The sequence below is a fragment of the Astatotilapia calliptera genome, chromosome 1 (genome assembly GCF_900246225.1).
Source record: "Astatotilapia calliptera chromosome 1, fAstCal1.2, whole genome shotgun sequence".
Taxonomy (NCBI): Eukaryota; Metazoa; Chordata; class Actinopteri; order Cichliformes; family Cichlidae; genus Astatotilapia; species Astatotilapia calliptera.
Window position 1 is genome coordinate 17578834 of NC_039302.1, and position 24836 is coordinate 17603669.

Here is a 24836-nt window from a genome sequence, read left to right on the forward strand (position 1 = left end):
AATATCTTTAAAAAAAAAAAAAAAAAGAAATACTGTCAGAACAAAGTCTGGAGCTCATTCACCATTTCCCTTGTTGCTGCTTGTGGCTCTGAGCAGGGAGCTGATTTTAGAGAGGCCACGAAAGGAAAGTGAGGGGAGTGTCGCAGTAAAAGAGACAAAGATCAGCGAGGAGAAAATAAATAGTTTCCATGACAGTAAACTCACCTGATCTGAGTTTTCTTTATGTTTTTCCCCTCCCAGTTTTCAGATGCAGAAGATGTCACTGCAGCCCTCTTCATGCATGAATTTACAACAACAAAAGCTCCATCCAGTGGATAAATGTCAAGAGCAAGTCAGTGGAAGTCTATTCAAAGAGCATCAAAGCAGTCCAGCACTGTCCATGGCTCCATTTGTTGTATTAGCCTGTGTGTTGAGGGGGGTGGTGCCCGAGTGATTTGTCCCCGTTGGTGGGGAGCGCTGACATCGGCGCCTCAGCCTCATCCATCATGGGATGTGGGACCTATATTGTGTTTCATGTTCTCCTAGGGCTAGTGTATGATCAGCAAGACCCAGATACATGTTTATGGAGACACACTTCCTATTCAGGCCCAGAAAGTAACTCTCATCCCTCATGTTCTCACCCATCCATCCAATGTTGCTCCCTTGTCCTGTGCCGCCCATTTCTTTCCCGCCTCACTCATCAATTTCTACCTTACCCTCAACTGCTCTCACTGTGGTTTTTAACGTCACTGTCACCTGTCCTTCATCTCGTCTCCATCTCTCCTAGTTTCCTCCCTAAGTTAACTGCACAACCTTGTTTCCTACTTGCCTTTTGCCTAGCCCTTTCTCCTTTTCCATTTCTATCCCCTTATTCACCTTATCCTCCTTCTCCTGAGGGTGTTGACTGACATTGTGATGTGATGATGTCACATCAGCACTCCTCTGTCAGTGTAGATAACTGTCAGCTTGGGCAGACTCAGAGAAATCTGCTTCATTTCCAAGCACCAGAAAAAGCAATGGAGGTCCCCTGTGGACAGTTGCCCTGCATTGGTATACATTATTTTCTTTTTTTTTTAAATACTAAATATAAATATAAGCACAATTACGCAAAGACTTAGCTCCAGTTCTTAAACATAGCTCTGTTTTGTTTTGTTTCTTTCTTTTGGGGGGGGGGGGGGGGATTTGAGGGCGAGGCTTTGGTTTTCTTTTTTTTTGCTGGTTTCATTTATCTAGTCAGGGACCACAGCTGAATGGACTCTAACGAGACACAGTGAAGCAAAACTAAGGGACAATCAAAATAAAATAGGAAGTAACAAACACTGAGACGTGTGAAGTTAGCAGACATGACTGGGTAGACAGAGAGGTAAATAAAGATGGAGACAAGACTGACTTCCACATGAGACGCTGAGCAGAAAACAGAGACAAAACCAGAACATGAAAGGGAACTAATATCACACAAGAAACCATGAAACATAAATGTAGGTTAAAAAAAACTCAGAGGTACCAGAGAAGAACTAATTCAAGAGTAAACAGTACACAGCTTGAACTTAAATCATCTCCTAAAGCAGAAGAAAGAATCAGGAGACTCAAAACGCTGGGTCAAAGACCCAGAACCATGACACAGACAAGTTGCACTCACTGCCATCTCATTTATAAATTAAATTGCAATTATTTGCCTTTGCTAGTTCGCCTGAGAGTGATTGTAGTCCGAGTTAAAGTGCAATTGTTTAGAGATAAGTTTCCTCCCACCAGGCAGCCTGTGCAATTATCTTATCTTGGTCACTGTAGCTACTTATGATCAGTCAATAAATGCCAAAAATTCAATACAACCACCCGGCAACCACCTATTTTTCCTTGTCACGAGGAGGTTGCCATGCTATATTTACTCTGGTGTAACTGAGCTGTTGAAGTTTACTGCACATTGTAAAAATGTATTAAGGTTAATTGTCAAATAAGTTATAAATACCAATTCGACCCTTTTAATATTTAAATTAAAAAAAACCTAAGTAGAATGTAAAAATAATAAAACCTAAGCTCATGTTGTCACTTTTAAATAGTCACCTTGAAGACAAAATATTTATGATTTAATCTGATGAATCTATTGCTAAACATTTAATAAAGGTTTTATTGCTGATTTCATATTGTGTATTCAGAAAACAGAAGCTCATCAGCTGCTTCATAAAGTCTGCATATAGACCCTTTGGTGGCACCTGTAAGCAAACAGAATCCATGTAATTGTGCAGCCATCACATTGTTTTCTTGTGTCTCAGCTATAAGGAGCTGTGTTGTGACAGAACAGTGGGATCAAAAAGATTTAATTATGGCCATAAAATGAAATAAATAAACACACTCACTGAAATTATCCTCATCCATTACGTTTGTAATGCACACATTGCTTTGCCTGCATTGAGTCTTCTGTGAAGATATACTCTCCAACTTGAGCTTCTTAATGAAAATTTCTTCCTTTTTTTTTTTTAAATCCAGTCTCTTCCCCAATAATTACTTCTATGACACACCTTTGTCAAAGCCAGATGAATGAAGCATGTTCCTTTCATTTATTCACTCTTTCTTAATCAGTGCTCACCAGCCTGTCCAGCAGACAATACACATGTTACACAGAAGAAGATAAGATTTCACTGCATTGTCCCCAGGGATGTAATGACCTGCTTTGTCCAATTACTCAGAAGGTGGCTTTCAACTCAGATTGAGGCCATGAGGTCAAAAGTCGGGTTTCAAGTTTCACTCTGGCAGATCGAAGTGGTTCTCCAGGGGATGCTTGTGTGTGCTCGTGTGTGCGCGCACTCCTGTGTCTCGTTCTATAAACTTCTGATTGTTCGTTCGCATTTCCCTACCATCGAAACAGCAAAGTAACGAGAGCTTCTTCAGTTCGATAGTCTAGAAGGGAAAAGAAGGTAGAAGTCCATAGTTGCCCATTTCTGTTTTTGCCTGTTGTTTTGCTGGCTGGAGGTTATTCTGCACTTTCTTTTGACATTTATGAATCAGCCATTTTCAGCGTGAGCTCACACGTACATGGCGGTATGTGCTGAGGTGTTTTCGCATGTCACAGGGGGTTAGAAGAGTGTAGGTATGAGGAAGTCAAAGAGTGTCTTTCAAAGGCATTTCTAAATGTTTGGTCCCTTTGCCCTGCAGGCTTTTTTTTTTTTTTTTTGGTGCTATTTTTAATATATGCCCCTCTCTGAGGAACTTCCTTGGATTTCATTGCCCTCTTTTGAAGGCTCCTGTTACCATGGTTACTTCACCCCCGTGTAAAATACATGATGGTAGTGAGTACAACCTTAAGTGGGAGCACACATTTCAGTAGTCATGGTTACAACAACCTCTAAAGGATGAATTATGTAACTGGTGTTGTGTTTCAGAAAAGATAGTCACTAGCTGGCAGAAAAAGGGGCAACTCGTGGCTAAAGATATTTTTACTCCTCTTTGGAGAAATTCTTAAGTTGATAACCACGGCATGATGCATGTGAACACCTTTTTTATTTTCTAATGATTGCCAAAGTAGTGTATGTATTTCTGCTGCTGAATACAGATAACTGCAGAGCAACATTTCAGCTGTTTAGTGAGAATTATCCTGGAAGATAATTACTCTTTCTCCTCGTTCTCTCAGAGTAACAAAGGCCTATTTTTGTCACGTCTCATCATTTTCTTTATATCACTGCACATAAAGCTAATTTGGGGATGTTATCATGTCTGTCTGAAATATTATGCAGCTGCTTTGCTGCAACCTGTGTGTGTGTGTGTGTGTGTGTGTGTGTGTGTGTGTGTGTGTGTGTGTGTGTGTGTGTGTGTGTGTGTGTGTGCGCGCGCGCGTGCGTGCGTGCGTGTGTGTGTGTGTGTGTGTGTGTGTGTGTGTTTGGCAGTGAGTAAATATGTACATTGACACGCATGGATGAACTCACCTCCCTACCACACCCAGTAGCCTCAATGTCTCCCAGGACATTACCGTCAACAGGCGTGATTCGATGACACAGGAAGCAGCAGCAGGTTTTTATTTGCAGTTCAGGCAGGAAGGAAATGAAAAAATAAAAATTTTAAGGCAGATCACCCAATAAAAATTTTAAGAGACCTATTATGTTCATTTTCAGCTTCACGTTTTTATTACTGAAATCTTCTAGAGTATTTGTGCATGATCTACAGTCCACACAACATTTTAGCTCCTGCCTCTTTAATGCACTTAATGTTTGCTTTTTTCTGATTGGATGCTCCTCTCCTGTCTTCTGTTTTGTTTGGGCTTTTGAGCATTGTCACCTCCATTTGTCAGTATAGGTTCTGAAAACAAGCTGGAAACATACTGAATAATATAGCTGGTTCATAATTAGCAAAGTTAACTTTTGAAAGCCACCTTTAAAAATTAAGACTAAGCGCAAACATCCACACAAAGAAAGGACGCTTGGTAAAATGATGGGTGGTTGGGAGGTCTGTGTCTGAGGTGATGATATAGGGAAATCACATTCAAGAATATGGGGTTAAAAACCAAATTTTTAGAGGAGCCTGAAGCCTGCTTTTCAGAAGCGCTGGTCTTCTTATTTGTAAGAGTTTCCACTATTATAGCAGTATCTAAAAAAATATCTGATTGCAGCTGACTGCACTCTGCTGGACAGAGATTGCTGGTGTTGTACCTGGAATCGGTTGGTACTACTGGTCCAGTTTTAGACACCTTTGGTGGTGTCTCCCATCAGAACTTGGGGACGTCTAGTCCATATGTTGCACAGATGTTGCTGTACACTATCCCAGCCACTTGGTTGTGCCTCCTCGTGTATGCAGTCCCAGCTTGCATCTTATATCCTACTGCTCCCATGGTTCTGGGTCATTTGACCCAGCATTTCTTGTTTCTTATATTTTGGTATTCTTCTGTATTATGATTTATGTTCTTATTCATTTGTCATCCCGTTTTGGTTATTATCATATTCTATGTTTCAGTTTATTCTGGTTTAGGGTTTAGTTCTTAGGTTTTGTTCTGGTGCCCTCGTATTTCCTGTAGGTTTAGTTCAGTGTCAAGTCTGCGTCTTTGTGTAGTTGTTTCTTGTTTCCTGTTTTATTGTGAAGCTCCATGTCTCATGTGAGTGTATTCAGTTTTGCTTCCCTTGTCTCGTCTCGTCAATTACTTCCAGTTGTGTTCCCCACCTGTGTGTAATCTCTCTGTGTTCTTCTGTGTGTATTTAAGTCGTGTCTACTCGTGTACTAGTCCCTGGTCTGTTTGTGTTTCATCCGTGTGTTCTCCCTGTTATCTACCGCCATGTGCCTCTGCTCACCCACCTTCGTGTTCGTGTTTTATTTTTACAATAAACACCCTTCGCACCTCCACGAGTGCCTGCGCTTGGATCCTCCTTTACTTTCTCCACACGGCTGATCCCATTCGCCGTGACAACTACTATGTGCTACCACAGCCTCTATGGATCTGTGGCGTGGGGCCTGTTCTTGTTCTGTCATGATCAAAGTCTCTGTGCTGTCCTTTTAGATGGCTTTTTCCAGCCACTGGTAGGATTTCTTGATATCAGCCACTTCTGCTATCTGTCAGTGGTCATCCTTGACAGTTCCTCTTCCTGTTTCTTAGGAATGACCAATCTTCAGCTGCCCAAGCACCTCATCTCCGGGTACCATGTTCCTGATATATTCATGAATGCTCTGTGTTTCATCATGGATTGTGGTTCTGACAATCACTAATCCTCGCCCTTCCTCATAGAGCCTTTGGGTGCTGGACCTCAGTTGGAGATCTCTGTCATTGTGAGTTTTGGTGTCCTATCAGTGGCATCTGTCTTCCTTTGTGGTCAATTTACCATTCTAGCTGGGTATCTGATGACCTGTAGGGCATGTGTATTGATGTCTTCCTCATTCCTACCATTTCGATGGCTTCTCAACACCTTTTTCTGGAGGTATTTGTTTGTGGCTAACCTTTGTGCATCTTTAACATGGTTTTCATCGGCCTTTGTGATACTCATGCATTTGTAGCTTATCCTGTATATCTCCTATTCTACCTTCTGGGAGCTCCAGTCCTTTAGTCTGGATCACCTTCCCTCACTTTGCAACCATTCGGCCACACTTATGAGTCTGAATGACATCCTGATGTCCTCACTGTAGATCCTGGTGAGGTGAATCAGTGAGTCGATGTCTCGTTCACTCCTGGCATATAGCTCTATGTCATCCATCTATATAGAGGTGGATGATGATCACTCCAGTCGTGAATCTTAGTGCGCTTAATGATGGGCTGGCTTAGGGGGACCAATCATGGGCAGGACAGCAGCAGGGACAATGTATCATCTTGGTATGTGCAGTTCCCTTCAAGTTGGCCTCCAGCGTTGTCTTCCACATTCCCATTGAGTTCCTGATGAATGTTATTAGTGCACTTTTAGCCTTGTACAGTGGCCAGCAGTTCAGTATCCATGAGTGGAGCATAGAGCCGCAGGCTTTCTTGTAGTCAATCCAGACCAGCAACACCCATGTCTGGAACACCACAAACACAACACTAGCGGACCTGAGTAGCCTGGGAGGATGTAAAGGAGTAAATGACTAACTGCACAAAGCAAGTGCTAATGGTAATTTGTTTAAGTATCATGTTTCTGAATGAAAAAACTGTTGTCCAATATACTGGCGTATCGCATCACCAAATATCAGTATTAGTCTTATAAATCCTATGTTGCTCAGGCTCTAATCACCTGAAATGCAAAAGAATCCGACCCTTTTGTTTTTATTAGATATGTTTAAAATTTATAACCAATTAATGGCATCTCTCTTATGATAAACGAGTAGAACAAATTTTTACATTACTAAAAATGGTATCTTATTTTCTATAAATGTTTTGTCTGGTATATGTTTTATGCAAACTTTGTGTTTTCACTGAGTATTCAATGATAAATGCACACGTTAGAGCAATGTAGTGAATTATGCTTTGTTTTCTTGTTGATAAATTAGGCTATCAAGCTGAAGAGAGGGAAGGGCTTGACAGATGTTTTCTGCATGTCGAGCTGGATAACTCCCAGTTTGGATCCATACATTATAATGGCATTTTTTGGGAAGGGGGGCTGTCTGTTTTTTGTTAATCGTTTATTGCTTTTCTTGTGTCTGCTCGAGCACCGAACAACTAATTGTGTGTCTCATGTTTGAAAGACGGGAACATTTTTACAGTACCTGTTAATTTATTATCCAGCACACTTTCCACTGGTTGCTTTTAGAGGTTTGTTTGACTCTACCTGAATCTCTCTACTTGAGCTTTATTCATCAAGTAAAAAAAACTTTCAGTACCTCAATATACTAGAGTAGACAGAGGAGTGAATATGTTCTCATGCATAATCTATGCAAGTGTGCATTGATTAAAACTTTTTTTAATCAATGCACACAACGATCAGGCATAACATTATGACTGCTGACAGGTAAAGTAAATAACACTGATTATCTCTTCATCATAGAACTTGTTAGCGGCTGCGATATATAAAGGAGCAAATAAACAAACTTTGTATCCTTAAAGTTTAAAAGCAGTATAAAGTATAAAAGCATAAGGAGCAAGTCTGACAAACTGTGATGGCTAGACTGCTGGGTCAGAGCATCTCCAAAGCTGCAGCTCTTGTAGAGTGTTGCCAGTCTGCTGTGGTCAGTATCTATCAAACGTGGTCCAAGAAGGAACAGTGGTGAACTAGCAACAGGGTCATGGGCAGCCAAGGCTCACTGATGCACATGGGGAGGGAAGGCTGACCCGTGTGGTCTGATCCAACAGATGAGCTATTGTAGCTCAAATTGCTAAAAAAGTTCATGTTAGTTCTGATAGAAAGGCACCAGAATACTGAGTGCATTACAGTTTTTTGTGTATGGTATGGGCTGCATAGCCGCAGAACAGTCAGAGTGCCCATGCTGACTCCTGTCTACCACCGAAAGCACCAACAATGGCCATGTGAACATCAGATCTCGACCACAGTACAGTGGAAAAAGGTGGCCTGGTCTAATGAATCACGTTTTCTTTTACATCATGTGCATGTGCATCACTTACCTGGTGAACACCTAGCACCAGAATGCACTATGGGAAGAAAGCAAGCTGGTAGAGGCAGTGTGATGGACAAGATAGTGTGGGAATCGCATATCATCATAAAATTATTTCAAAATAATACTATAACATGGTGGTTGTTGGGTTTTTTCATGTCTTAAATAAAACATGACATGAAAAATACATGCAAGAAATACATTTTCCCTTCTCACTGAAACATTTATTAAGGACTGATTATCCATTTATTAATGCCAAATAGGCTATTTACACATACTTAATAGATATATTGTTCAAAGTTTGTTATAGACACATATTATGTCAAAGCTGAAGCAAGCTAAAATATAAAAGTATGGAATATGAATAGCATGTAAGGGTTGAGAAACATGGAAGATTAATTAAGTTATACATTTGTGAATTGATTACATAGAATGAAAATGTCTTTTCAACAAAACTTTTATTAGTTAGTTAACATTAATGTTATAAGCCCTCAGACATATGAAGGGACTAATATAAAATCAGTGCTTTTGGGAAATGGTGATATTGTTTAAAAAGTGTCCCACAAAGTTAAGAGTGGAACAAACACTGTTTTTGATCACAACAATAAAGGGATAGCCAGCATTCAAAGATTCAAAGGATAGGAATTTAAAGATGTGGACCAAGACCAGGAAAGACAAAAGAGAATTACTGAATCATGGTCAAAACATTTTGTGATTTTATTTACTTTTGATTTTTGTCCAAACCCAGATTGTATTTCGTGTCTTTACTATAATCAAGAGCAGAGAACTTGCTTTAATCCACCTTTGTGCTTTCAAGCATATGTTTTCAGTGGGGACCGGTTTGAAAACTGTGGTTATTGGCACAGTCAAAGTAATTCTAAATGTCTGCTGCCAACACTAAAATCTCAGCATCCCACTTAGTACCTAAAAATGTTAAAATGTTTGTTTCTATATTCCAGGTAGGTTGTACTGTTGAGTTATTTTCCTCTTATTTTTTTTTAAATGAAACTCTTAAGAAGGATTTATTTTAAATGTGTTTTCAGTGGTAGCTCAGTTTCATGGATAAGACATTCCTCACTTTAAACTATAGGGCACATAATATATGCTTGTCAGCTGGTCTCTACCCAAAGAGTCTATAAATGCTTATTTGTAGGAAGGGTTGGCAAAGTGACAGCCCAATGAGCCCTACTAAATCACTATCAAACACACAAGACAGAGGCCACATGAACCTTAAACAATGAACCTTACATAAACACAGCTGGGCATTTTCTCCATTATTTCCCTACAAGATCTCCTTTTTATTTTGCTGTGAATATTTGTCGAGAAATGACCAAAGCCATGTAATGTGCATTCAGTCCTTTAACACAATGTATATACTAGAGATGGACCGATCCGATATTACGTATCGGTATCGGTCCGATACTGACCTAAATTACTGGATCGGATATCGGAGAAAAATAAAAAATGTAATCCGATCCATTAAATATCACGAAAGCACCTCACAAAACTTGCAACACGCCTTAACTCGCCTCAGAACATTAGCACGTCGGAGCAGTATGCATCACGTGATAGAGCGGCTGTGGCATGCGGGACCTGTCGGTGGTCTGGATAGCATGTGGAGCTTCGCTAGCAACCCGGCATTTCATCTCCGACAAAGTTATCCCCGAGAGAAGTAAAGCAAGTGTGTAAGTCCATCTCTGAATGTTTGTAAAGCATTCCTGCGTTAAGCTTAACAAGCGATATATGGAGCGACTGCCTCCTCTTGCTGCTACTTCAATCATGAAACCGCTTAACGATCAGCTGATCGGCTTTTCTGTCGCGAGTCCGTCTCTCTAGTTTGCTTTTGGCCCACTTTGCACCAGAAAGAGGAAACCAGTGGATAAACAACAGCAGCACGTTTAAGCTTGATAAGCTGTTGTTAGAATTTATTTAATATTACTTTCTACACCAGGATCTTTTTCTATGCAGCTGACGGCTGTAACTGTGCAGGGGCGGATCTAGCAAAGTTTAGCCAGGGGGGCCGATAGGGCATGAACAGGGAAAAGGGGCACAAAGACATACTTTTCTTTATTCTCATTTAAAATGTCTAGCTTTTAATAAATAATTATCTGAATCTTACACCCAAAGTTTTAATTTGATGTAAAAGGAATAGAAGTCCATTACTGTATATAGTAACTGTTGAGTCTACGGTAATAAATATACCCTAGTAAGCTATAGTACTTTTTCCTTTGGGAAGGTACCATCTGTGCAGTCTGCAATTTTGTTGAAGAAAGATGTTGAATCTATTTAATATTTCTTGAAAAATAATTGATTTCTGTGCATTTTTTTTCACACTGCATCAAATTAAGGTTGATTACGTCGATTAAGCATCATGAGGTGGAGCGTGAGGGGTGGTTCCCTATTTTTTATTTATTTATTTTTGTTGTTGCTGGGAGTTGGAACCCTATTAGTTAGGTTGCTTAATATTTACGCTAAGTACTCTTTAAAATACCAGAATAGGGAGGATGGTGTAGGTTTAAGTTTATTAGATTGATCAGTATTGCTGAACTATGAAACATTTTTTTTTTGCATACAGGTATAACAGAATAGCTTTAGTGTAGTTGTTGTTTTAAACTTGAGTATGAACTTATACAAAATTCAGCAAGATATTTAAAAAAAACAGTTTTGTTGATTAAAAAACACTATATCGGATTCATATCGGTATCGGCAGATATCCAAATTTATTATATCGGTATCGGTATCGGACATAAAAAAGTGGTATCGTGCCATCTCTAGTATATACAGAGATCAGGCATCACGTTATAACCCCCTTTCTAATATTATATTGTCCACCTTTCTGCTGATAAAACAGCCCTGACCTCTTGAGGCATGGACTCCACCAAATCCCTCAAACTGTGCTGTGGTATCTCACACCAAGATTTTAACAACAGTTAAACTTTAAGTCCTGTAAGTTGCGAGGTGGGGCCCCTTGTTTGCCCACATCATCCCACAGATGCTAGATTGGAGTGAATTCATGTCAACATTTAAAACTCGTTGTGCTCCACAAACCATTCATGAATCATTTTTGCTATGTTTGCCTGTTTGCACTGCGGGAGGAGGCCATAATACCTGCAGGAAACCCGTGCCGGCACATGGAAAACATACAAAGTATAAGTATCAGTGTTGGGTTACTTTGAAAAAGTAATTAATTATAGTTAGTAGTTACTTCTTCAAAAAAGTAACTGAGTTAGTAACTGAGTTACAAGATTCTAAAAGTAATTAATTACTTGAAAAGTAACTATTGCGTTACTTTAAAAAAACATTTAACCCTCTGGGGTCCAGGGTATAATTGGCCATTTTTCACTACTTTTGATTTTCCCTCCACATTACATCTTTAAAAAGTATTTACTTTGCCTTGTTTGGTATCATCCTTTTGGCCGTCATGGTGCATTTTTCCACCAAAACGAACGGGCTGTTTTTTGTTTTGTTTTTTAAATTTTTGTTCATAAGCAGAGAGTGCTTGCTAGCGCTGTCCTTAGACAGTAAACATGAAACTATTCAGGAAGAAACACGAGTATATATATTGTTTATCATGACTATGACATGGCCTATCAGCACAGTTTAAAAACTGGTATATATCACCTTGTTGCTTTGTCATCTTAATGTCATGTGATTGGCTTACCACGACTACTTTATTTCTCTGAATACGGGACAATTCCGTTTTTTACGGGACAGTTGGCAACTATACTAACTCACCTTATGAATAAGTTCACTATCAGTAACATCATAGCACCCACCCAGCTGTATAGAAACTCCGTCATGCTAGCTAGTACACAGTACGAGTTATTGTAACTGACTGTAAAAAGTTAGCACAAATAATAAACCACACCTAACCTTGGTTTATATCTGACCCATATAGACTGTAGGTCATAACTTCCTACCTGAAGTTCAGTTCACCTGACACTCGGACCGGAGGCCGCCTCGGGTCTCTCCTCCTCCTGCCTCCCCTTTCTCTCATCCACCTGCTGGCCTCTGTGGAAGCTCCACCATAGCCACCACCAAACAACTGAGTTATTTTTACACATCAGCCAGCATCTGGCCAATCCACCATCTTTCATTGTTTATACCGTTACAAAAAACAAAACAAAAACAAAAAAAACACCCATCGGCCCATAAAAACAAAAAATCACCATCAGCCCACCGGGCAAATGCCCGGTATGCCCGATGGCCGGTCCAGCTCTGCTTGTTAGTAACGGTAACAGCGTTGTAACGATAGAAATAGTAATTAGTTAGATTACTCGTTACTGAAAAAAAGTAACGCCATTACTTGTAACGCCGTTATTCCCATCACTGATAAGTATGATAAGTATGATCAGTCGGGCCCCTTAGGCCCACCCACAATTCCATGTTAGGCTCCTAGGCAATGGCACTAACTACTCCACCACCACAGCACAATTACAAGTCTTGTGTCTGTGTCAAGGTACCCTCTGTCCTCTCTATGAACTCTGTTAACGATGTGACCCATTTATTCTCACTGTTTGGTCCTTCAAAGCTCAGCAGGTACCTGGCTCTGCGGGAACTTGTTCAAATATGGTAGGTCTCGTGAGAATGTCAGGTTTTCCATTTAACTCATCTCTTTGCTTTGTAAAAAAAATTGTGTGTTAAGTTGTGCTTTGTGAGCTGATCAGCTGCTGTACAAACTTTAGATGTATTAGTGGTGAAATATTAACAATGTGTAAAACACAGACCACACACTGTGCCGGTGAGAGTCACATCAGTGGCAGAGCGAGACATCCAGGTGTTATGTAATTATTTAAGGTGGGACATGGTTCCCTAACGTATTAAGGGTCGATATTAAAAGGTTCAATTGAGTATTTTTAGCTTAACCTGCAGGGATCACATGCATGTGAGACTAATCTGCATTTGACAGACCTGTGGAACATAAACCATTACAGTTTGAATTGAGGCTGTGGTGCATCGTTGGCTCTATGACCTGCAAATCACAGGAAATAAACGCGGAGTGACGAATCCATTCTTTTCTCTTCCACACCATATCCTTTTCTTTTTTTACCTCTTCTTGTTCAGCATCGTTCTACTTCTGCTTGTCTCTTTGCTGTGTAACCCCTGTCTATCTCTCATCCCTCTTTCTCCAGCCTCCTTCTATTTTGCTTTCCTGTGTTACACGTCAGTTTGCTTCCTCTGTCTGCTTTTTAGCGTGTCTGACTCTCCTCGCCAATTCTGTTCTGCTTTGTTTCAGAGCTTTTATCCCATCTCCCCTTCTCTGAGCTAAAGCTTAATGTGTGTCTAACTGTGTCTCACATTCATTCGTTCATTGTCTCAATAAAAATAAATCATCTCCTTTGCTTTTACTCTAATTTATCTCATCTCGTGGATCATCTTTCCCTTCTTTTAATCTAACTTGCGCTGTTACCTTTGTATTTAGTATCTCACCTGCTCACTCGCTCGCTATTTCTGTCTGTCTGACTGTCACTCTCGCTATTTTTTGTTTTTCTCGCTGCATCATCTTATTAGTGTTATTTGTCACTATGCCTAGACTGGTATCACATGTTTGTATTTTTCTGTATCCCAAATAGTTACATAATGAAAAAGCTGGGAAGAATTTTTTAGCAGCATCGTTAAAAGCAGCATTTGTTTCTAAAAATAGTTTTCTGTACAGATCGTCTTCAAAGTGTCTAAAGTGACAGGTGGTGTCTGACAAAGTTTTGCACTGGTGTATGTTTATCTTGGAGCGTTTTTAATTTATATATATATATTAATAGTCAACCACTGCAAGAAATTGGCCATGACTGCTTTAATGTCTTTTTGATGCAATTTTATTACAACCTATGCTACCTGAGCAACTTAAATACAAAAAAGTATCTGGATCACTGTAATATGTTCAGTTCAGTTCAATTCAGAGGTATTTATGTGGCGCAACATCACAACAACAGCTGCCTCGAGGTTCTTTATACTGCAAGGTAAAAACCCTACGGTATTCAGGAGGAAACCACAACAATAAGACGATTCCCTGTGAGCAAGCACTGTGCTGTGGTGAGAAGAAAAAATTCTTACTTTCACCAGGAGGAAACCTCCGGCAGAACCAGTCTCAGGGAGGAGCAGCCATCTGCTGCAATCAGTTGGGGGTTAGGGGAAAGAGAAAAGGGAAAAAAGAGAGCACAGGGAGACATGACCAATCCCAAAATAGGGGAGAGAGGAGAAACAATTAAATTGATTTTTTTTTAAAAAAGGAAACAGTTATTAATATACCAGTGTGAGAGTCTGTTGCTGCACGTGGTTGACTGTTTTCACTTGTCAGTTATCAGACATTGTGTTAGGTACACCTGTTTCACTGCAGATTGATGCAAACATTTTCTCAGCCAATCACAACTCAGTGCATTTAGGACTTTGACTTTGAGTGTTGCATGGCTGTTGGTGCCAGATTGGGGTTTGCCCACACAACCATCTCAGAAAAACACAAAATTAAAAAAAATGGTAAATGGCCTGCATTTGTATAGCGCTTTTCTAGTCCCTAAGGACCCCAAAGCGCTTTACACTACATTCAGTCATTCACCCATTCACACACACATTCACACACTGGCGATGGCAAGCTACATTGTAGCCACAGCTGCCCTGGGGCGCACTGACAGAGTGAGCAGCTGTTCTCTGGGTGATGACAGCGCTCTGCTGCAACATTCAGATGGCAGTGACAGAATTTGGAATAAATAACATGAAAGCATGGATCCTGGTTTGTATCAAAGGTTAGGGCTGATGGTGGTGATGTAATGGTGTGGGAGATATTTTCTTGGCACACTTTGGACCCCTTAGTACAAACTGAGCACAGATCGAATGGCGGTCCAGCTGACTATTGCTGCTGACTGTGTCCATCCCCTTATGACCACAGTGTATCCATCTTCTAAAGGCTGCTTCCATCAAGAAAACATACCATTCAGAAAGCTCAAAGCTGAGGTCTCCTCCATAGTCACTGGATCACAGCGCAATTATTCACATTATTGATCTGCAGCCATCAAATCTGCAACATCTGTGTGATGCTATCATGTCAACATGGACCAAAATCTCTGAGGGCTGTTTGCAGCACCTTGTTGAATCTGTGCAATGAAGAATTCATGCAGCTGTGAATGTAAAAAGGAGTCCAAAACAGTAGCAGCCAGGTGTTACTAAAGTGTCCACTGATATTTGTCGTTATTTACAGGGGCAGTGTAATTTTCCATCCAGTAGTTGCTGCAAACATATTATTGCCTAATGTCACTGTATGCTGGCAGGAAGATTGACGTTATTTGAAACGAATGTAATGGGAAAAGGACCCACGAGACAGAATTACAATTCAAAGATCCAAATCTTTAATCTATGCAAGCAGACTGCCACATGAGGTGGGCAAAAAAAAAAAAAAAAACTAGTTCAAAAGGTCACTTATTTTTTTTTTTTTTTTTTTTTTTTTTGGCCTGTCCCGTTTGGCTCTTTTGCCATCAGAATTGTTGTCTAAAGGCAAAGAAAGATGCCCAACGGATTTACTTTACCAAACTGACCATCCCAGCCTTGCCGTAATGGTCCATTTGATTCACCTTTTATTGTTTATTTTATTTTCACTTACTGAATACGGGACAGACTTGACTGGGGGAAAGAAGGGGAGAAAGAAAGAGGGAAAGAGAAACAGCTGAGAAGAGGGACGGGGGAGAAGGGCAAAAGACAAAAACCAACAGAACGGGCAGAGAAAAAAAAAATGCATATATCAATCACCTGGATCACCTGCTGAGAAAGAAAAAAGAAAGCAAGCAGAAGAGAACAAGAGTAATAGAATAAACAACATCACAATGATATATGGGAATATGACAGTAAATACTAAATGTTAAACATTATTGTGCAGCACATAAGATCAACAGAACACAGTGTGCTTTGAGGTAGGAGCCAAAAAGGGTGTAGTTTGTGGGTGTGATCACCCGTGTGTACACCTGTGAGCATGGACGCGCTTGTTTTTTGTTTTTTAAAAGGTTCCTTCTTGTAATAATCTGCTAGAGGGTGTGGGGGGGCCACAGCCCCGTCCTCCAGGGCGTGAAGCAGGTGTGGAGGAGATCAAAACTCCAGACATCCAGAGGCCCCCAGAACACAAGAGACCAAGGAAGACCAACAGAGGGGCAGCTGCGCCACTGTCCCAGAAAGAGCTGAGGAGAGTCCCAGATGAGGGCTCACTCAGCAGCCGTGGAGCAGAAGCCAGGGGGAGTTGCAGTGACGCGCCCGTGAGCTCCGCCGGCAGCCAGCTGCGCCTGAGTGACCGAGCCCCAGGCCGAGAGGCCGGGGGCACCCCACCTCCGAAGTGGCCCGAGCGAGCCCCAGGCCGCCAAGGAGTGAGCCGGTGTGTACCTGGACACCCATCCCCGGACACAAAGAACCACCAACGCACCGATGTCTGAGGGGGTCCGCCACTGGCAGGGGAAGTGGTGGTAGGGGGAGATAGGCCTCCAAACCTTGGAGGGCCTGAGATGTCCCCAGAGAGGTGGCGCCTGACACCCAACCTGACATATAGACACAGACATACAGGCACACACAGATACAAACATCCATTCCCACCCTCATGCTCTCATATGCACTTACTCCACACTCAACCAACGTGGAGACAGACATAAAGAGACGTTGTACACACGATCACACTCCCCAAGCGTACTCTACAAACCGGGTCTAGGTGCCCCCGCCCCTGGAGGGGGGAACTGCACCCAGACCCAGGTGGTGTTTCCCTTTTCCCTGCGGTGGGGGGAGGCAGACCGCCCCGACTCCGCAGCAGCAGGAAGGCTCCACACTCCAGACCGCAGTCGGACGGCCAACTCCTCCTCCTAGTCCTAGCCCCCCTGCTCCAGCAGGTCGCAGAGAACGGGGGTGAGAGAAGACTCCGAACCTCCCTCCACCCGCTCATTGTAATGTTGATGCATGTGTGTTCTAAGGTGCATTTAAAACCCAGGAGGGCTTGGAGCTACCTGCCAGAGAGCAGCAGGTAAGCGCATAGTCCCTCCTGCTAGCCCTCAATGTCTACGTGTATTTAAAATTGAGAGGTGGGCAACGATGGCAGGGGTGGGGTGTACACCCTGATGGTACTTTGGACTCCGTGTATCGTGCCCACCCCCAAGATCCTATATGTATGTGTAATGAGAGTGTGAGTAATGTGAATGTCTAAGTTGTGGGATAAAATTGAGGCAGAGGCAGCCAGAAGGGGACGGGGGGGGGGACGGGGGGGGGTAGCCTCCTCTGCACCCTGGTGACATACCCCTACTCCAAGGCCCTGGATGTGTGGGTGGTTGTGGTGGAGCAGGAAGAGGGAGGCAGCTGGAGATGGGGAGGGAAGGTCACTTAAAGGGAAAGATTAGGAAAAACGCACAAGGAAATACCTGGAAAATCTGAAGTGGAACAGCAAGGAAACAAGAGTAATTGGGTAATGTAAGCCAGGAAATTTACCTTACCTTACTTTGGTTTATTAGGATCTTGAGGCCACAAATCTTTACATTTTCATGGTGTAATAATGAAACACACACATGCAAACCAACTTATAACACAAACCGTGACTCAAATCAGGGTAAGCCCTTTAAATTAGACAGTTTTTTCAATCCAGTTTTATTGGTTTCTTGTGTTATCTGTATTGACAGTGAATTCTCTCCCTTTATAGGCCATTATAAAACTGTTCTTTTCATTGCATTGGTTCTTGCTGTAGGTAATGATAATTGACTTCCTGTGGCCTGTCTGGTAGGATATTGGTTCTTAGCTACACTTAAATACAAATTTTCAAAACAAATAATTAATATTTGGCCCGAGGATGTAAACTACATGTATTGAGGATAAACTTAGGAACACTGGAAACAAGCTATATGTGTAAAAATCACTGTGCTTGTTTCTGTTTTAACAGAACTCCAGGTAACAAACCAGGCAGCAGCCCCAGAGGTCAGACTCCAGACGAGACCGGACGCCGCCACGGGCAGGGCCACGAAGCCAACTCTTCTGTTTCTGACTTGGCCAACTCGGTCACCAGTGACATGCTCATGGTAACATACACGAGTACTAATAGCTCAGATCTGTAGTCTGCTTTCTGCATTGATGATTTCAACTATATTTAGAGAGGAAGAACTGCTTTTGGCAAAGCCTCTGAATCAGAATAAATGAGATGGCAGAGAGACTTCACTGGTACTTTCAGATCATCTTTCATAATCTAAGATGAAAGGTGCATGCAAATCTGGAGATAAGAAAGTGGAAGACGAGCCAAAGGAGTAGATGAAAATAGTGTAAAATGTTCAAAACTTTCACCCGTTTGTGATTAATCACCATTACAAAGAACACTGTTTTAAAAGCTCAAATTAATACATTTAGCAGTACTGTTTATGTTTATCGCCTGTGCTGCCCAGTTTTCTAACTTATAGCAGCTAATCGTCTTCTTTGAGGCGGTTTGCAGCTTGACAGTTTATCTTACCTTTGAAAACAGCAGTTGACAGTTGAGTTAAAATGATCCACTTTCACTGACTGTGCTGAATTAAATGTCAGCGATAAAGTACAATCCCAGCTTCTTTTCTTTCTTTCTTTTTAAGCATCGTGGCCCTATTTTTGTATTTTGACAATCATTGCTATCAGTAATAATAACACCTAACCTGTCAAAGTCATTTCTGAAAAAACACAAAAATGTATCGTGCCAGTGGGGTGTCTGTTTGCAGCCAATCTAAAATGAAAATATATTTTAGAGGTAGTAGATTTTCTCAGAAACCTTCAATTTTCCCCACCAGATAACCTTTTTGCTTGCTTACCTGCTTTCTAGATCACAGTGGTTTATTTGATAAGTGCAATGATTTTCTTTGAAATTTCACTATATGAGAAATAATTGGCAAGGCTTCAAAGATAAGATCAAAGTTGCAATGCAGATTTATTTATCATGAGCTACGTGTCACTTACTGTATATAATGCAGTCTTTTGGTTCAAAGACGGAGAAAGCCTACGCGCTTCAGTTCAATTGAGGAGGAAAGCTGTTTGAGAAGTCTTTCATCACTCAGGAAAGTGCTTTCTCCTTCACCCTCAGCGCACCTACCTGTAGAGCGTTACAGTTAGCTGCGGCTATACAGTAAGTCAGCTAACTGAAACATAAAGCAATCATTACCCTGAAGTGAGACGCCGGGAGGGGCGGCAACGTGCACCTGATTCAGAGAGGTTCGGTAATTAGCTGTGAGAGAACATGCAGTGCTGCTGTGGGTGCTGTGAGAATATGGCAGATCGGTATGAGCACTGTGTAATTATGTGGGTTTCATGGGGTGTCTGAGGAATTCACAGTGGCAGTGCCTAATGATAATACTCATTCTGGGCACTTTTGCCAAAGCCATCTATATATTACACAACCCTCCTTTCATGCTGAAAATACCAATCCTGCACTTTTGAGCCACTTGTGGTGCTATATGAAAAGACATAGTCATATATACAGACAGTACTGAGAGGAGGGACCGAGTGAAATGTTATTGGACGTCACAGTATATATGCATCCAACCCACTCAAGCATCTCAGGTGATAGGGGTTTGGGGGAGATTGCATGGGGGTCCTGTCAGCATCAGGTTCTTATCAGTACGTACTCTGACACGGCTTTCATTTTGTGTGGTGCTCACAGAGTGGTGGAAAGTGTGGTGTGAAAAGTGTCTTTGCCTATTATCACACATCCACACATTATAGGGAGGCTTATATGTGCTTTATTTGTTTAAAGGATAAGGCTAGTGATATTCTACCGTTTGTTGCCACTGTCAAGGAATCTAATGGAAGGATCCCGAGCACCCGAGGGTTAGTCCATTCATTTTTGAATCGCAGTTACAAAGGAAAGGAAAGGGTTGTAACATTTTGACAATAATAGCTCAGAATTATAGACAAATAATATCTGATGAAACAACATAAAAGTGTGCTTTATGTTGTTCTTGAACACTTGCAGTCAAGAATTGCTAAAAGTGCTCATGAGCTCTCCAAAAACTACTTGGAATCAGCCGTTCTAAGAGATCGGGAGATCCGACTGGAAGTGTCGCTTGTAGAGGTGAAGTCTGGTTGCTTTTTTTCAAGACTGACATGTGTGACCCTTTCCTAGATCACAACAACTTTGACTCACAGGACAGAAGAAGCATTGTGCATTGTAGAGATGCACAAAGGTGGCTAGAAAAAAAAAAGTTAAATGCTTTTTTATGAGTGTTCATCGAGGTGCAAAAGGACAATTTGATTCAAAGTGGAGGTATGTAGTGCTGCTGTGCTCCCAAGAGTGGCTGGCCTGCAAAGATCACACAACGAACTCAACACGAAGCCCTGAAAGAAGTGAAAAAGAACAGAAGTCAGACAGCAAAAGTGGGACATCTGCACAGATCTCTGCAGCTCCCTCAAATCTGACTTTTTTTTATCCACTGTGAGAAAAATGCTGCATAACAATGAGGAAAGGACAAGAAGAAGAAAAGAGCATGTTGTAAGTTTGGAATTAGGCCTGGCCTCTTGGCAATCCATGGGGAAACAATGAATTTAAAGTTGTGTGAAGAAGTTTTGAACTGTAGTATCAGGGCAAAAGTCAATTACTTTAAGCTTTGGAGAGATTTACTGATGGAATAAGACACTGACGAAGAGCACACAAGTAAATTAAGAATCAGAATCGCTGAAAAAGAACAAAATTCATGCTTTGAGATAGCCGAGTCAGAGTCCTGACCTTAACCCAACTGAGATGCTGTGGCATGACCTAAAGAGTCCACTCAAGTCATCTCAGAATTACTGATGAACTCAAACCAGTTATGTAGTGAGGAGCAGTCCTGAATTCCTCCTTAATACTGTGCTGGTCTCATAAGCAGTTCGAGGAAACATCTGACAGGAGTCACTGCTGATAAAGGAATGCAGTCAGAGGGATTATTACCTATGCATAATTAGAACATAAAATGTAAAACTGTTTATTTTTTTCTTTTATATATTGGGGTTTAGATGAAGATCTGTCCTTGTTTTTGTAGAAGTGCTGAAAGCCTAAGTTACTTTTTTCCCCAAAGGGTTAGCACGCTTTTTCTTCCAACTGTGCATTTAACGACATGACTTCCAAAAAACAGATGTGCTCTGCGGTTTTTAGCAAATGTTACTCAAGCAAGAGTAAATGATACATTTATGTGTGGTGTGTGTGAGTGTGTCTATATAATATGATATAATCTATATATAGGCAGCACGGTGGCACGGTGGTTAGCACTGTTGCCGCACAGCAAGAAGGTCCTGAGTTCAATTCCAACATCAGGCCGGGGTCTTTCTGTGTGGAGTTTGCATGTTCTCCCCGTGTTTGCGTGGGTTCCCTCCGGGTACTCCGGCTTCCTCCCACCGTCCAAAGACATGCAGCTTGTGGGGATAGGTTAATTGGATAATCCAAATTGTCACTAGGTATGAATGTGAGTGCGAATGGTTGTCTGTCCCTGTGTGTTGGCCCTGCGACAGACTGGTGACCTGTCCAGGGTGTACCCCGCCTCTCGCCCTATGACAGCTGGGATAGGCTCCAGCGCCCCCCGCGACCCTGAAAAGGATAAGCGGAAGTGAATGGATGGATAGAGATTTTCCTTGTTTGAGGCGACCAAATACTTATTTTCCACCCTGATTTACGAATAAATTCTTTACAAATCCTACCATGTGGATTCATGGATTTTTTTTTCACATTCTGTCTCTCACAGTTGAAGTGTACCTCTGGTGCAAATTACTGACCTCTGTCATCATTTTAGGTGGGGGAACTTGCACAATCGGTGGCTGACTAAATACTTTTTTGCCCCACTGTATATATCTGGCCATGTTTGCCTCTGTTGCACGTGGATCGCTGTGGTTTTTAGAAAAAGAAATTAGGAAGGCAAATTTTAAAACTGGATAAGAAGGGATGGGGGGACTCTAAGAAAACGAGAGTATCCAAATGCAGAAAATTGGGAATAGCAATTTAGGCCATCTGTTGGCTGGAGGACTGCATAATGAAAAGTGAACATATTCAGCATAGAGAATGAGGCTGGGCAGCACCACCAGGATTGTGTGGGAAAATACAGAATTGGATATTATGTTTCTGCCCCTTGAATAATGCCTCCAGCTCTTCCCCCATCAGATAGCACTTTTTAAACTGGATTCTCTCCCTCCCTTCAGGCCATGTCACCATCAGTCAGAGGATGTGTCTGTCAATAGATAATCTGCTTTTCCAAACAGCCATGCAACCAGCTCTGCCCTTTTCTTATGGGGGACGCTAGCCATGCAACATAACATCATGCTAGTTTGCCACTTACAAGCTGTGGTATTTATGGTGAAGTTCAGAATTGGTGCCCCCCGTGGTGTGGAGTTCAAGTCACTTGTTTAGTGTTCGCTCCTCTTTAAGTGTTCAGACTGTGTGACCATGCTGTGAATATTGCAGAGCTTGACCCTTGATTTAGATCATAGCAGTGCAGCTCCCGCGGTGCTACACTTTTATACCTATCCAGCCCCAGTTCATTAGGAAAAAAACATAAAGTAATGCGGTCTAATGTAACAGTCTTATATTCAAAATAACCCCCTCATTATCACGTCAGTATTCTTTGTTATAGGGACTTATTATAATCCTTTATGTACTTAAATCTGAGCAGTATGCTTAGATTTTAAACACTTTATTATCAACACTGACAGCAGCATTGCCGCATGGCTATTACAGATCTATAATCTAAAAAAAACCCAGCTTTTTAACTTTAGAGAAGTGCTATAAAATCATTCACAGATGGTTTCTTTTTCCACACAGGCATACAAACTCACATAGCAACTATGGCAGAGTCACCATACAAGTCTGTTATTGTGGCTGGGCTAATGATCAAACCGCCACCTCTACTACCTGTGCAACACCACCCCAAATGACATATGTACAACATACTGCACAGTGGGTGGAAGTTGTTTATAGAAAGTAGTCTATCTACTCACAATTTGGACACACCAGTTCAGCAGCACGGAAAATGACATTATCTGCATTAACACATATTATTCTTTAACTGGAATCTTATCTCCTTGGAAACAAAATTCAGTTTATATCCATTCAATTATTGTTTTTAGCCAATTTGTTGTTTTTGGTTTTTGTTTAAGCAGGAAGTACCGTAAAAAAATCTCTTTTGCAAGATTGTGCTGGTTCTCTTCCTCTGATTCCTTCTGGAATCTTTCTTATAATTGTCATATTTCCACCCTTGGCAACAAGAACTACAATCATTTGCGATACCTTTCACAACTTTCACCCCGCAGAGGAATTTTTGCCCACTCTTCTTTGCAGAATTGTTTTAATTCAGCCACATTGGACATTTTTAAGCATGAACAGGCTGTTTAAGGTCATGCCAAAACCTTCATTTCAATTTTTTGTGCCATTCAACGGTGATCTCACCGGTCCAGTTGTCCATGTCCTGAAGCAGCAAAGCAGCCCTAGACCATCACACTACCAACACCATGTTTAACTGTTGGTATGGTGTTCTTTTTATGATACTTAAGAGATGTTAGTTTCACACCAGAGCTAACAGGACTCAAACCATCCATAAAATTCAACTTTTGTCTCATCAGTCCAAGGAATATTCCCAAAAGTCTTGGGGATCATCAAGATGTTTTCTGGCAAATTTGATGTTGGTGTTGGTGTTGGTGTGGTTCAAACTTGGTGTTCTTCTTGGTCAGCAGTGGTTTTCTCCTTGGAACTCTCCCATGGATGCCGTTTTTGCCCAGTCTCTTTCTCATTGTTGAATCAAGAACTCTGACCTTAACTGAGGTGAGTGAGGCCTGCAGTTCAGATGTTGTTTGGATTCTTTTGTGGCCTCCTGGATGAGTCGTCAGTGCGCTCTTGGGGTAATTTTGGTAGGCCTGGACTCCTGGGAACATTCACCACCACCCCATGTTTTCTCCATTCTTGTTGATAATGGCTCTCACTATGGTTCACTGGGGTCTCAAAGCCTTAGAAATGGCCTTGTAACCCTTTCCAGAGTCATAGATGTCAGTGAACTTTTTCACATCTTTTAGCCTACTTCACTTTGTCAGATGGACTCTATTCAAGTGATTCTTTGGTCAAACAGGTCTGGCAGTAAGCAGGCCTGGGTGTGGCTAGGGGAATAGAAATCAGCATTTCAAGAAAGTGTATTTATTTATTCATTATTTATTTAATAAATGAATATGATTAAAGACTTTTCCCAGTGCTGTAAATCCTCCAATAAGATAACAGAGTTGAATAAAAATAAATAATGCCCTGCTTATCTCCTCTTGTTCTGTCAGCTGTCACCAGGTTCAGAGGAAGAAGAACATGAGGGTCCAGTGTGTGAAAAGCTGGGTCGTATTCAGTTCAGTGTTGGATACAGTTTTCAAGACTCCACCCTCACTGTGAAAATTCTCAAAGGCCAGGATTTGCCAGCTAAGGACTTTTCTGGCACCTCTGACCCATTTGTCAAACTATACCTGCTGCCAGACAAGAAGCACAAACTGGAGACAAAAGTGAAGAGGAAGAATCTAAACCCCCACTGGAACGAGACCTTCCTTTTCGAAGGTGTGATCAGGAAGCCTTTCCTTAAACACATTCACAGCATATGCAGGCAGTCATTTCTGTCTGGATCACTGTAACATATTAAGACTATCGTGTGTGAATCTCTTTCTCAGGGTTCCCCTATGAGAAGGTGGTTCAGAGGACCCTGTACCTCCAGGTTCTTGACTACGATCGCTTCAGCAGGAACGACCCAATAGGAGAGGTGTCCATTCCACTCAACAAGCTGGACCTAGCCAACATGCAGACTTTCTGGAAGGAGCTGAAACCATGTAGCGATGGCAGTGTGAGTAAGAAGGAAAGAGGCTGAGTAGAGGAAAAGAAGATAGACAGGAAGGGAGGGGGCAAGATGAAGAGAAAGAGAAGATGGGACAGAATGTAG

At 41.6% G+C, this 24836-nt stretch overlaps 1 protein-coding gene across 3 annotated transcripts in view; it reads left to right on the top strand.

The window, feature by feature from the left end:
• The window catches only part of syt7b (synaptotagmin VIIb), a 128944-nt gene that overhangs the window by 100474 nt on the left and 3634 nt on the right, over positions 1-24836 (top strand). For all 3 annotated transcript variants that reach the window (XM_026166971.1, XM_026166976.1, XM_026166984.1), the window contains 3 exons: positions 17849-17984; positions 24193-24460; positions 24571-24740. In XM_026166971.1, the coding sequence (XP_026022756.1) occupies positions 17849-17984; positions 24193-24460; positions 24571-24740 (574 nt within the window). The remainder of the gene's footprint in view (positions 1-17848; positions 17985-24192; positions 24461-24570; positions 24741-24836) is intronic.